The 15,766-nt window shown below is 39.6% G+C and overlaps 1 protein-coding gene across 1 annotated transcript in view; it reads right to left on the minus strand.

Moving 5' to 3' along the window:
- Window positions 1–15,766, minus strand: part of LOC133141312 (GDNF family receptor alpha-2-like) — a 76,158-nt gene that overhangs the window by 13,383 nt on the left and 47,009 nt on the right. Inside the window, exons 5-6 of the mRNA XM_061261832.1 lie at window positions 4,107–4,216; window positions 3,266–3,406 (exon numbers count right to left, since the gene is read on the minus strand). Of these exons, the coding sequence (XP_061117816.1) occupies window positions 3,266–3,406; window positions 4,107–4,216 (251 nt within the window). The remainder of the gene's footprint in view (window positions 1–3,265; window positions 3,407–4,106; window positions 4,217–15,766) is intronic.

Below are 15,766 nucleotides of genomic sequence, written 5' to 3' on the forward strand. Positions count from 1 at the left end.
TTTTGTTTGAGCTAAAGCCCAAGCATTGCTTGAAAGGGGAGCATGTGTCAAGATCATTCGCTCTGACTGTCCTCAGGAAATGTAAAACATTTTCTTTTTTTACTTCTCCTACTCGCCCTCATAATTGCTCCTAATTTTAGAATCCCACAGCTTGAAATATGTATAGTATCAAAATATTGTCTTATAGAAAAAGAAAAAAAAAAGAAAAAAAGTAACAACAGGAAATGTTGGCAATCATCTTTTATGGTGAAAGATACTTCTCAGTCCAATTATCTAGTTATCGTCTCATCTCATATCGCGCAAGCAGAAGTTTCCATGGAAGCACACCAGTATTCTGGGGCAAAGTGTCTGTCGTCTTCATATCCGACATTGTCCTTGGCATAATTTTGCTCTCAGCTGGCTAACATGATGTACACTTTCATGTTTTCATATGCAAGCCAAGTGCCACAAACAGCCAGATAAAACACTCATCAAAACAACTGACAGGATACTGTGGTTTTGTTTACTGTGCTAAAATGGTTTTAATGCATTGTACTGTTTATAGAGTGGAAATCATTACAATCACAGATGTTTCAGGACTTAGCCACAGTCAGATATGAACTTTTCCATTCTCTTTCACTGAGCTACACTTCTCTGGACTACCCTCAGGAGAACACGCACAACAGTGGGCTTCAGAGCAAGCAGGGAACCTTTCCTGGATCAGTTGATATGGAACTCCAAGCTGCAATCCTAGACTTCCTACAGCTTATCATGTGTTAGTACTGTACTTGGGGAACCCGTGCTAATACACAGCTGTGTACTAAAAACTGAAGGCATGCTGCAATCGACCCCTTCAGCTTACACAGCTGTCAGTTTATAGTAGTAACAGAAGATCAAGTCTGACTACATTTGCATATAGTAGGAAAATCAACACTCCTTCAGTGATGAAGGAATGCGGCCTACTTTCATATTTTTTTAATGTAAGATTAGATATACCAACACACTCAGCCACCACATATTATTCTTATCTTTCTCTGGTGTGCCTTTAGTGTTTAGCTCTTTATCTTAATGGCACTATGAAAATGTAACATTCTGTAGATTTTAACTTGCTGTCCTTTCATCATGTTCTTATTAGATCACAAAAATGTCTTGAGACAGCAGCTTATGCATAATAATCATCTTCCCTGCTCTGGGTCCCACTCTTTCCCTTGCAGACTCAGCTATAAAATGCATGGTGACAGCATACAGTCATTTTCACAAATCTTTCCTTGAACACTGAAACATGTTCACACCAATGGATTTTTGTGTCATCAACATGGTACAGTGAGCTACAAAAGGGAGCCAAGAGGTTCTGATAACAAACTAATAATGGTTCCATAACAAGTAAGCTTTGGAATCGCATAGCATTTTACTTGATTTTACACAATTTTCGCACTTTCAGCACAAGTGGTTCCCAAATGTCTCCTGGAGGGCCCCCAGCTGGATCCAGGTATTGGATGTGTTCCTTCTCAAGTATACCCAAGGGTTTCCCTGGCTTATTGGAGGGCTTAGGTGCTGTGGTCTATTTTCTATAAAACTTATAGTTTCATAAACTGTACATAAAGTAAAAATACAGTCTTTTGCCTATATTGGCACGTTTTGATTACAGGATATGTATTTATGCAAGCAAATAAACATTTGACAACATGTTTATTTTAGCATGGTTAATTAGTTTATTTTTGTAAATAGTTGGCAGGTGGTGTTTTTTTAGCCCCCATTAAATCAATGTTATTTGTTTAGTTTTTGGCTAAGCTGAATATTATGTGATACTTAGCAAATGGCTAACGTAGAGTGAGCTAACTTATGCAAACTCAAGTACATCTCCCCGATTTATTACATAATTCCTGATGAGAAACTCAGCGATGAGAAACAAGTCTGAAAAATGAAAACTATCCCATTAATGTTAGCTAAAATTAGCTGACTAAAAGTATGGATCATATGAGCAATGAAAACTCTCCAAATGCAGATGGTTACAGAGACAAAAGATACTGATGTCCAGATAGTGATTATTTACACGTAATGTTAACTAGTTGATTTTAGAAAAATGGTGCTCCAGCTCAACTCAATAAAATTTAGCCCAGGGCATGATATATAGAGTTGCGACGAAGTTGCCAGGACTGGCGTGTGCCTGCCATCTACCGCCTAGGAGGCTGCACATTAACCGATTGTCAGACACTATAGGGGATACAGGTCAAATGTTTTTATGAGGTAGGTTTTTTTATTTAAAAAAGTTCCATATTTCCGTTCATTGGGCTCAGGTGCCGCGCTCTAAGGCACAGCGCCTAACTCTTATAATGGTAAGGAAAACCCTGATACCTGATGCAACTAATCAAGTACTGGGATCTGTAAGTGGATCACATCAAATACCTGGGATGTTTCCTTACAACAAGAATGCAAGAATGTACTTGTCATTCTCGGGAAGTATATTCATGGCAAATGTCCTTGACGAGAATGGTCTTGCAAGACGGCAAGGACAGAAAACGCTGTTCTATGCGCCTGAGATGCAACGTGTGCTTGTAACGTGTGGATATGCTGCTGCAACAAAATGAGCAGTAGCAGCCTTTCCTGATCATCTCCTCTACCTGTTGAATGACATTTCTTTAGCCGCTTTACTGGTTTGGGATATAATTTAATTCCAATTATAGACAAACTGTAGCCTTCCTAAAACATGAAAGTTTTTAGCACGCTAATGGATGTAGGTTGCTTCATTCATGTAACATTATCCACAAAAGTGTACCTAGCACTTATGAGTCAGCTGACTTGGCTTGGTTAAAATTAACTCTGTGAAAGAGCCGGGCCGAGTTCTCTAAATGTTTTTAGTTATGTTGAATGTTGAACATATTTCTCACCTCATTTTTATTATTAGAAATCTTTAATTTATTCAATTATTGCAGAAATGGTTAAAACTAAAAACTTAAAAAAAAATTTCCTGCACAAAAACTAATAGTTCATGGTTTTAATACAGCCATATATGTACTGTATCAAGTAAAACTCACAAAAAGTTGGTTATATTTTTGCCCTCAACAGCAAAAATCCTGTCCTGTCTTGTCCTCTTTGTTTCGTTCACATTAAAAAAACGTATACAAAAACACGGCCGCCTGTCCTCAGGGTGCTGCTGATGGCAAAAAAACGCAACGAGCCCAAAAGTTAGGCTTAGAAATCAGACAGATATCATATTTACACAAAATCAGATGGTCCCGCTGAGGTGTAAAGAACACATTTGTATATTGCACTGCGTTAGGCTTACTCAGGCAGGTGTTTTCTCTGAAGTCTCTCAAGAACTTTTCACAGTCCTCTTCAGAGTTTCCACTGCCCCTACAGGTGCACCACGGAGAGATGGTGAAATTTGTGTAGCTTGAATCCACATAGTTTGGGGTTATGTCCGATCCTACGCAAGGAAAAGAGAGGTGGAACTAATATTTCAGCATCACACTGAACATAGCCGCCATTTATATGCTCATATACAACAGACCTAGGTCAAAAACATACTTGTTTTAGATTGAAATACTTGTCTGTGCTTGATTGATCTTGACTGGTGCAATTGAGCCAACCAAGAGTATTTCATAGGTTCCAGACCACCAGACAAGCTCAATAAAGCATATAAAAGTATCCATCCATCCATCCATTATCTGAACCTGCTTATCCTGATCAGGGTCGCAGGGGGGCTGGAGCCTATCCCAGCATACATTGGGCAAAAGGCAGGAATACACCCTTAACAGGTCGCCAGTCTATCGCAGGGCACACACACCATTCACTCACACACTCATACCTACAGGCAATTTAGACTCTCCAATCATCCTAGCTTGCATGTCTTTGGACTGTGGGAGGAAACCGGAGTACCCGGAGGAGGAAGAAGGGGAGAACATGCAAACTCCGCACAGAGAGGCCCCGGCCGACTGGGATTCGAACTCAGGACCTCCTTGCTGTGAGGCGGCAGTGCTACCCACTGCACCATCCGTGCCGCCGCATATAAAAGTATTTGAATCCAAAATACTTTTACAAAATCCATTTTTGACCAAGGTCTGATATATAGGCTATACTTTAGGTGTTTTTAAGCATGGTGGATATTCAGAAATGAAATTACTCACCAATGAGCCCAGCATAAGATGTCAAACAGGCTTGGTAGTTGTCATTGGGGCAGCTGGTGATCGAGTGTGTAGTCATCTGGCAATTCATGTGAAAATCGGCCAGTCTCGACCTGTTCGACAAAAAGAAAAGAGAAACAAAGGGATGTTGATATTTTTTGAGCCTTCACATTATCAGATATGGACAGGAGAGGCAGAATAAAGTACAGTGAAACGGTGGGTGATGCATGTCTGTGTTTAGTCCCACAGTCCAGTTAAGAGCAGCATTGAGTCTACACAGATCCCTGCCCATTCAGATTCAGTGAGTCAAGCAATGTATTACACATTAATTTACTCTAGGGCAGAGGTGGAAAGTCCAGCTACAGCAAGTAAAAGTCCTCTCCAGTGTTTTGCTCCAATCATCATAAATTTGCTAATTTACTTACTGTAGCACAGTGCTTCAGCTAGAAGTGGAACTAATTAGTGAAATCCACTGTCTGGAGTTCATGGATGGAAGAAACACATGGCAGGACTTCCACTTTAACCACTGGATTTCCACCTCTACTTCAGGGTTAAACAGGACTCCACAACAAAGCACTCAAATAGGCCATGGACATACAGTACTGTGCAAAAGTCTTAGGCACCTGTATAACATTCGGTACAGATAAGATGCTTTCAAAAATAATTCAATGAAAGGTCCTAAATAAACATACTATACATTTTTCATTACATTTCAGTAATATGGCAGAATAGTTAAAAACTGAATAAAATCAATATTTTTTGTTAAAACTGCAGGGAGGTTGTTCCAAACATGTTGGAGAACTTGCCACAATTCTTCTGCAGACTTTAGCTCCCTGCTTCGGATCTCAGACAGCCTTGATCAAGTTTTTGTGTAAAAAGTAGTCAATTGCTTACAGTGATATGTTAGTTTTTTAAATTAAATACTCAAATGTCTCTGTAAAATTAAATCTTTTGGAAAATGAATATTTGGAAATGTTAAATGTGTTCTTTTATAATAACACACAAAATAATTAACAGATATATAATAAAGTCTAGGGTGCCTATTTAGCTATTTATGCACAGTACTGTAGGTGGACATGTTCTAATATGTATATATCTTTTGTGCTGAAAGCCTTAGTTTGAATGAAGAAAATGTAGAACTCCGTTTGCTATTCTCTTTTCACTACATGAGCACAGATGACTTGAGGGATGTGGTGGCAGACAGCATGCGGCGCTGCCATTTCACCTCTCCATATCTGCACAATTCATTTCACAGATGAAAATGGCTCCGAAGAATGAGGCATGTTCATTAGCACATCACATGATTCTCTCAGGAAAAATTATATATTTTTTGCACCTTAATCAAAGGGAGAGGCAGTCATTGTTCATCTTGGTAAAAATTGAAATGCACATTTAAGTCTGTAAAGCTCAGTACATTTTATCCATGGTTGCATGTTTTCTTAGACACTAGTGATGATTTCTCTCACCTGTACCTGTGAACTCTCTTTCCCCATTAAAGACTTCAGCACACAGTCAGTGTTTGAGTGTCGATTGCTCCTGTTTTTGTGTTGTTAGTCAGACTGTATGCGAGTGCTCTCAGACTCGCTTAGGGGCTGTGGTCGCATTTGAAGCCAGTGATATGAAACCTTGGCATGCTTCCGAGAGGCCTGTTGTCCCCTGTTCATACAGACTGGAGATCCCACTCTTAAGGTCAGCCTTTCTGTTCACTTGGCTGCCAGGGCTGGTCAGCCTTTTCAGACACACTGAAGTGGAAATGCACCTTTTTTCCCCTGCTATAGACCACAGTGTACACCTCGCTGCCCATCCGTCGCAAACTGTTCCTACACTTAACAACATGGCTTGGCCATGTGATGCAGTAAAAGAACCTAAATGTAAGGCCAATTTTTCCATCTTTCAAAACCACGTATGAGGGGGCCATTTATCAAGAAGGAACCCAGAATGCAGAAATGCATATTGCATGAAAGCCATAGCCACTATTTTCAGAAACTAACATCACATGACTGTGCAATTTATAAGAAATACATTTCTTTGAACAAATCATAATTCAGACTGCCAAAGCAAACCTCAAAATCACAAGCAAAATAACAGCAATCCATGCCGGAACACCTATTGTTTGGATCTTATAGTTCTGGTTACAGCTGCTTCTTAAAATGGCCATTCCCACAGAATTACTGGGGCAGCGATTACCAGAAGATTTTCTGCAATTACAGGCTTCTTGCCACCCGCTAGAGTTGATACTTTTGTGGTGGTCGATGGATTCTTGCCTTAGTGTCATCAGCCTGAGCACTGTAATTTGACACACAATGGAGTTGATGCAAAATACCATGTGAATGCATGAGTACTGTATGTGTGTGCATGTTTCATGTTACTGAGCACAAACACATGAAAATTCTGCACTGACATGAGAAATATAGAGTACGAAATACATGAATGCAATGGTATTTTTATATGCTGAGAGAATCAGATGATTCATCCAGTTGCCTCTTCATCCCCTAGCTACAAAACTTCAAATGACATTTACAATCAGCAACCTCTTTATACTTACGAATGTTCAACTGCCATTTCATAACTGTGGATCTGTGACCCTAGCACAGCCGTTCCTGAGTTTCCCTTTAATTAAAACATGTAATTCAAAACTTATCTTTAGAATCTTTCCTTGCCAGCCACACTCTCTTATTCTGCAGTCTACTAACCAAGCTGCACAGCCATAATGCTGGCGGAAGACAGGTCATATGCAGCAGACAGAAGAGGACTGATGGCACCAGGCTGACATCAGGAGTTCCTCTAGGGGCAGCAGCCATGCCCTGCTGGTGCCCTGGCCAATCATACATCGCTCTGTGAGATGCTCTGGGTTTGAATACAGGCCATAAGGCACATGCGCATGTATGTTGATTGACACTGAATTATTCAAGGATTTAACAAAGATGAAGAGATGTAAAGACTCCTGTTCTAGCTGTATACACCACCAACTAAGCTCCATAATATGAGCTATGAGAGATCCAGCCTCATAACATCTGACCATATACAGGACTGGTGGGTTAACAGTGAACCAACTCCAAAATGATGTCTGTTCTTTGTGCATATTCCTTTGACCTGGCATCCCAGTTTTAGGCAGCAAATTAGCCATCAGTGGTTTTTCTTTCCCCTGTGAAATATGTCTTGCCCTCTCCAGCCATTTAGGCATTTAACAATAACTGTGTATAAATACCTATATTATTAGGCAGTATATTGCAATGATGACATGTTGTCATGATTGCATGTGATACATCACAATTTGGGTTCTGCAATGATATACCAATGAAACACTCTCAGTCAGGGCTGGCTGTGTGCCAGCATGACTTGGCAAAGCAATCCTCACTCTCCTTTTAGGGACATCATTTCCAATTGTGTTGCCCTTGGCTCTGACTTGTCCATGATGCTATGATAATAACCTGCCTGTGTTGCACTGTTTATTGTCTACCGATAACATCAAGCCTTCAAAATAAGGACTTGTTAAGGACTTTGATACTGCTATTCACAGACCACAGGAATGCATAAATGTAAATCACAGAAACCGAAAGGATGAGACCTCTTTCATCTCAGCAGACAAAAGGCTGTTTTTGTATGTTGATTGACACTGAATTATTCAAGGTTTTAACAAAGATGAAGAGATGTTTTTTATGCGATCTGTGGTTGATCGGAGGTTCAGTGGTGCAGTTCAGGAGATCCTACACTTTGGGCTGTTTAATATTCCTTGCAATCTGCACAAGGGCACATTCATTAGGTCGCATTGTCTGCTTGTTTTGATATTGCTGCCATGTAAATGCTCCATTTAATTAACATATCTCGTAGGAGTGTACATGATTTACATGGTTAATTACATTTTTGCTCGCTGTTTGAAACAGAATTGAGGTGTGTGGTATGTAAATTCAGGCTCCCTGCACACGGCTGGATCAGTCTGAATGTGAAACGTTCATAATCTGCATTAATGCCTCCCACAAGCCAGGGCAAGCAAGTGCTCCTCTGTGACCTGCAATTGCATTACATGGGATGCAGTCTGTGGCCCATCTACAGACTGTGATTGTGGTGAGATGATCTAAAAAGCTGCACAGAACTGAATTTTAACTGGGATTCAATATTCTGATGCAGATTTATGTGACCACTAATCCGTATCGCTTCCACCTACGGCAAACAAACCCACAGAAATTATCTCAGTCAAACGAAGCCAATACTCTGAAATAATTTCACAGAGTAACTCCAAAACACTATCCATATTCAGTGGACGTATGTTTGCGTAATGTATGGTTTGCTTAGGCATAAATGATTGATGCCAATAACTGATTAAAAAAATAAGATTGGCAGGATTTTATTTTCTGGAGTTATTCGTCCTTGCTCTGCCAATTAAAAGGTAATTAAATATCTATTTATATTTAAATATAGAAACGTATGCTATGCCTAATGTGATGAAGATAAGTGTGCTCCTTAAAGCAACACATTGGCAGTGAGCAAAAGCACATAGAAGACAGATAAAGTGCACAGCCATTTGTATTGGACTCTATAATTACATCAGTGCCCACTCCATTGGTGGTTTAATGAACCAAAGCAACTCTGTTTTCTTGTTTGTTTTCAGACATTTCTTAACTAATGCAGACTGTTGCTTTTTTCAAATGACTGTGATTCCCTGGTGTTTTAAAGTAGAATGAAACACACGACCTTGGCTTAATCGAGAAATGTTTCAAATTTTGCTTTGGTCACTGAAAGGACAGATTTGGATTCTCAGTTTATGTCCTGTATCTTTGTGGTGACAATGCACTTTTATCTGGTCATCTCTGTGCCACAGCCAAATCCGCGATATTAGCTTGTTTTCTGGATATGGGCACACCATTACCCAAAGGGGATCTTCACTTTTATATCTTCCATTTATTTTATAGTACATTTATACATCTGGATATACCCTGAAGAAAATCAGATAATAAGTACTTTGGTTCAGTCGTGCTAATTCAATCCTGCAGTCCAATTCCCTTCCCACAACACCACACTGCTTCCACACTGTGATCACAAAGTCAGACCTCAGCACCTCAACGCCCTTTTAGGTTCCTTGAAAGTTCTTGACTGATGTCAGTAGTTTTAGTCAGACTAAAACATGGTTAAGAAGGCCAATTATCAGCAGGACAGCATGAAATCATTGTTTAGACAGGGGAAGGATCTGAAAACATGGTTTAAAACGGATGGCAGCTACATGTTAGGGTACATTTTGCTTCAAAGAATATGTCTGTGGCCTATGTTTCTGTTATTTTATTATAAATGCAAATTATGTATGGTGATCTTAAAAGTGATATCTTTCTCACAGTCATTAAAACTTTGTAAGGACAGCAATTCTGTGCTTACTCTCCAATTTGTCTCTCCAGCTAGCTTCTTCATTTTGTATACTTAACCTATCTATCTATTTGAAGGAATTCAAATTCTGACTGTTTTAGTACAAAACATGCAATAGTTTTCTTGCGCGTTCAAGAAATCAACTTCATTTTTGGGACAACAGCAGCAAATACTGTGATTCAATCCTCATTAAGGGTTAGACATCTGTCTGGAATATTCCTACAAAAGACCTTCTACATCAAGATAAAGGACACTGCACTGCTTCCTTGATTCTTCCATTATACCTGGGCTGGCTGCTTGGTTCTGAAATTACAGGCTGTCTCCCTTCACAATGTGTTATGATCATTTCAGCTACTCTGCTCTGAAGGGCTGCAAAATGAACCCCTGCAAAAGTGGATTCATTTAAAATTTCTGATGGTTAAAACACAGCTATTTGGCCATGAGCAGAGAATGGCTATCCATTTCTTTCAGCTGTAATGGGAAACCGATGGCTTTTGTCTCTGGGAACTTATGACTATTGATGGCAAGCAGTTTTGAGTTTGATGATCTTCTGAAAATCCATCTCACCACAGTGGACAGAACAACTGAAGAAACACAGCAAAATGATTACCAGGACACAGCTTCCTCAATAGCACCCACTATGACAAAACTCTTAGCTTTCCAACCAGTCATAAAATACCTGTTTCCGCTTACCAGAAAGTTCAGTCTGTTTTTTCTTATCTTTTATACATGCATACACACACATTGAGCACTTTATTAGGTAGACCTGTACACCAGCTTGCTAATGCAAATATTTAACCAGTCATTCATGTGGCAGCAACTTCAGCTGGTTCAGCTGTTTTTCAGACCAAATGTCAGAATGTGGAAGATCTAAGTGACTTTGACTGTGGAATGATTGTTGGTGCCACACAGGGCGGTTTGAGTATCTCAGAAACTGCTGATCCTCTGGGATCTTCAAGCACAACAGTCTCTAGAGTTTGTAAAGGATGGTGCGCAAAACAAAAAACATCCAGTGATGAGCACTTCTGCGGGCAAAAATGACTCATTAATGAGAACGGTCAGAGGAGAATGGCCAGACTGGTCAGAGCTGACATGAATCTGACAGAAATGCAAATAGCCACACATTACAACAGTGGCATGCAGAAGAGATTCTCTGAACACACAAAGTGTCAAACCTCTAAGTGGATAAGCTTCAGCAGCAGAAGACCAATAAGGTTAAAACATAAGTCTAATAAATACCTAATAAAGTGCTCACTGAGTATATATTAAAGTTAAAAACATTCAGGTAAATTTTAGTTGCTTAATGAGCTACATTTTGCTTTCTTTATTTTTGCTTCTTGTTGCAGCACATTGATCAATAAAGGAACCCCCTAATTTATAACCCACTGCCTTCTAGCAATGTAAGATGGTGGAAACTCATGGACGATCAATTAAAATGTTCTATGAATCCACACCTTATCATAGCATAAATCATACAATGTTTTATGCAACATTTCATGCAAGAAACTCTATGAAAACCAGCCACAATTAGTTGAACTGTGTTTTTTGTTGTTGTTTCAAGGCATTTAGCTTGATGCATTGTAGCTTGTTGCCTTTAGGTCTTTGGATAACTCCGCCAAAATATTTTTGCAGCATACTGTATGATCTGACATCTCTGAAATTGTCTTTAAATATTAGCATATACGTAATGCCGAAACCATTCACACTGCGATCCTCCAAAGAAGCACTGTTTTTGTATTGTTTTACTACTCCATTATTAAGCTTTGACTACCATAACATAGCGGGTGTTTCTTTATTGCTGAAAAGCTGGTAGATGAAATAATTACTGCCACTCAAAAATAAGACTAAATCTGTGTGGTTTCCTAAATGTGACAGTCACACCGGCCATAGTTTTCCCATCATTCAGCCTGAATAGATGTCATGTGTATTATTAAAAGCAGTCAAAGGTCACCTTTCTACACTGTGTTGATTCAGAAAAAAAGGCAAATAGAGTGCCAACAGCTTGTTCAGTCTGATATTCAAAAGAGAGGTATGGGCTATTTCATTTTATTATTTTATTTCATATCACTCTCTATTGGCAGACTGTAGTCTAGTGGTTCTGCACAGTTGTTGGGCCCTTGAGCAAGGCCCATTGCTCCTGGGGGATTTTCCCCTGCTTAGACTAATCAACTGTAAATCGCTTTGGATAAAAGCATCAGATAAATTATTAACTGCAATAATGTTTAGGTTCCAACATTGTTACTTGGGACTGTGCTACGGAAAACACACATAGGATAACACATGGTTGCAGATATTGTGTACAAATACCTCATATTCAATAATGAATTCCTTAAAAATACAGTATCTCTGCATTAGCTATTTTCAGCCTCTGAACTAGTATGGTGTACTAGAAAATTTTATTGTGCACAGGAAGTGATACAGTTTATGTATCCAGTGCAGCACCAGTGATGCCGATAACCCATTGCAGTTTGGCCAGTGACAATGAATTAAACATTTTGTAACTGTTGCTACCATTAATTTCTATGCGCATTTTGGCTACTGCTAGCACCTGACATATCTCTGTGATCAAAGTATCTCTGACTGCACTAATATGGAAGAAGGCAGCAAATTGCAGGCTCTAGCGATTTACTAGCCTACTTCAGTTTTCTGAAGAACAGTAAAAATCTCATCACTTAAAAAAAAATCACAAAATGACAAAGCAGTATTCACACCAGACATGTGGAGCTTCGGGAACAATCCTTCCACCTGTAGCAACATTCCCAGAATTCAGAACTGGGTCATGTTCACCTGTGAAAGGGATGATCTCGTTTCAGCTCGTTCCCAAGATCGGCACTGCACCTGAACGAGAGCTCTCTGGTGAGGAGTGCAATGAATGTGCAGAATGACAGAAAGGATAAATCAAGGATGGTGAAGTGCTGCTTTGATAAGACAAGCAATCAATAACTCTGTGTTTGGACCTCAGCTCATTCCGAAGCCTTTATTTCCTAAACAGATTTCCTCATAATTCTTTATTTTTCAGTGCATTCCGCCATCACCACAGAACAAGCCATAGGCACACTATTCAGAATGGAGTGTAGTGAGACACGCACACCTTAATCCTTCTTTAAGAAAAAAAGGAGCTCATTAAATCGAGAGAAAAGATAGTTGCCACAGTGACCTTGCGAATTAACTCCCCGGGGCTGCTGCAAATAATTAAACAACAAGGAGCGGGTATTTATTCTCACATCTCTCACCAATGTCTAATCACTGCCTGACCACATGCAGAGAGGTCTCTGGAGCAGGTCCTACCGATCCATAGCCTACTGCTGCGATGGAACCACTGATGGCTCCGCACTCCGCCAGCATCAGGGATCAATACCTGATTCCTCCGGGTGGCTGATGTATGGACCAACATCACCTATTTATCTGCTTCTGTGGTGTGTTTGGATTCAGCCACTCCTGGGCTGTCCTCCATTTTCCCCTCTGGGCAGTGGAGTAGATGAGTCCTCCACCCCCAAGCTGAGCTGCAGGGTCCAGAGCATCACGAGTGGAGGGAGGGGCCTCTCTCACCACACACCCGCTGGACATAAATCATGCTGCGCATTAGAAGAAGTTCTCTGGCTCTGGAGCATATTAGCTGAGAGAAGCTAGTCTAGTATTTGTGCTTGAGTTTGTGGAGGTGGTTGTAAAATCCTAGTCTGCACTATGAAATGGTGCACTTCTTTGAGGAGATATTGTACACTGACACGTGTGGGACTCCTTATGACGAATAAGGAGTGCGTAATCGTGGCTTGTATGTTCGCTCAAGCAAGCCACTTACTTGGGATGGGCAACACCAGAGATTTTCTTTTTGATCCAATAACAAGTAATACCAAGGCTAGTATGCTTATACTGAAAGTATTCCTATGTACATAAAAAGAGGAAATGTTTAAAAATGTTCAATTATATAGGCTAATTGCTCTTTTTCATGAGTTATTCTTCAAATTAAGGCAACTGAAATGAAGGTAACTGAAATTTAGGCTAATCAAATATGCTTAAGCAATGCTTGATGTGGGAGAGAAAAATGCTGGCATTAATATCAGCAAAACCTAGAAGTCTCAAGACAGTAGACCAGTCTATTCCTGAAGCAGTCCATATTTTAATAATTTAAGGTAAAATAATGGGCAGTGCTATGCCAGCTTAGAATCCACATTTGCTTTTCTATTTTGTGGACACTTATTGTGCCCTGTATTGTGTACATTTTACCCCCTCAAAGAGACATAGGGATGTTGACTCAGAGGGTAATTTTACCTGTAAAGAATAATGTGTTTTGTAAAAGACTACTCATAAATCTTAAGCAGTGAAATAGGTAACAGTCACAAATGTGTGAAGGTTGCTCAACATTGCTGGGACTGCTGGGAAATGCATTCACATCACTCACTCCTTCCTCTGAACTACCCGATGTTCAAAAAGAAATGTATGCCTACAGGTCTGTGCATACACCAAAATACACTGGTTATTTAGCCATCCCCTAAGTGTTTTACAGTGAAAACCAAAACCATGAAAAGAAGTCTACATGTAGAGAGTCAAACTGGTTGAGAGCAACTTGGAGCAAAACATGTGTTTTCCAAGGTAGCTACCATTCAGAATTGAGTCAGCTTCTCAATCAGCAAGGTACATCTGATGACTGTGTACAAGGTACTGTATAACATGTAGAGATGAGTGAAATAAAAGCTGTCACAATGTATTGCGTCACCTTTATTACAGAGTAGGCTGGCTGCTAAGTGCATTCAGCCTTCTACAGTGAAAGGCTTAATGCTGTATACCGTGTAGTATACATATTTGCCATGGGCAATATACAGAGCTTTTTCTATAATATAAAAGCTGTAATATGTAATATTTCTTTATGTGCCTTATCATCTCTGGTTGGATTTTAATTTGTTTGATTACAGCAATGATTAGGGATGCAAATTATTTATTAATTCTCCAAAATGTTTGCATGACTATCTCATTATACAGTATGGATTTTATGGATTCACCCTATTAGCTGAATCACTTGTTCATACTAATATGGTGATATGTGCAAAATGCCGGGGGGCTATCGGCAGTATATAAGCATGCTTCACTGTGGGAAACCATGACATTATCATTATTAAATACTTTATTATAAAAATATAGCTCACTTCTCAATGTTAATTCATTACTGTGGAATAGAATGGTACAGTAACTGACAGAAATCCTTAAAATATTGGGCCAATTTCAAGAGAATCTGCAGAATAGCACAAAAGCTGCATGTCAGACAGCTGCAAGGATAATCGGTGAAAACGATACTTTACACACTGTTAAACCAGAATACACATTTGCACACTATTCTAAAAGTGTGTGAAATCGTGCTTTTTGCAAAGGTTAAAAAATAATCCCCTTTCATAGCCATGTACTATTCATACATGGGAGTCCGGCACATAGTGTGATCTATTCTCCTCCTGGTCTCCATGGTGCTGCTGTAAGGAAGGAGGTGCCGTCTGCAGAAGACATAAATGTAGTCTTCACTACGTCTCTACCAAAACCATGGATGACACAAGGCAAGTCATGGAGGAGCAGGTGTTAATTGAAGGGTGCCCCATTAAATTAAATTGAAACACAGTAAAAGTGATCTACTAATGTGCCGTTCAGCCTAATTGAGCACTGTCCCCTCAATTAAGCAGCCAGTCTTCATTCTTTCTTTCTAATTGCGAGCTTTCTCTGAGCGTCTGCAATTAATTTCCTGGCAAAGTTACAAGCCTGCACAATAAACCTCAGCCAGGAGTGCAGACTGCTTGCTGAAAACTTCTACCTCCTTCTTTTCTGCACTTTTAATACAGGTAATTCCTTGGCTCGTGGGTTATAGATAATTTCAACTATATTTCAACATTAAACTTAAAATTAAATGGATACTGGTGTATATTCATCCAGATAAGCACGACGTTCGAGTGTTTATTTTCCAGTTGTAACACACAAACACTTGAAAAAATTATTAAATAGAAATACACTGCAGTCCGTAAATCTTCAGCACGTATGACAACAGTGACGCATTACAAAGCTACAGTATGTAGATGCTGCCTTGAATGTCAAGTGCTTACATTTCAAAGCAGTTCACTGGACAGATGATTTTGTCTTATTTTTGGGGGACCGGGGCCATTGTACGGCTAATTCAGTTAAGGAACCATGTTATATAGTACATGGATTAGTGCCACAACCTTGGACTAAATCTGAATGAAGCTTGTTCATAGGATAACACACAGTTGCAGATAATTAACCATTCCAAATTTCTGGAAAATGAATAAATAAATAAACATTAGGGGACAAAGTAA

Source organism: Conger conger, chromosome 11 (genome assembly GCF_963514075.1).
Source record: "Conger conger chromosome 11, fConCon1.1, whole genome shotgun sequence".
NCBI lineage: Eukaryota > Metazoa > Chordata > Actinopteri > Anguilliformes > Congridae > Conger > Conger conger.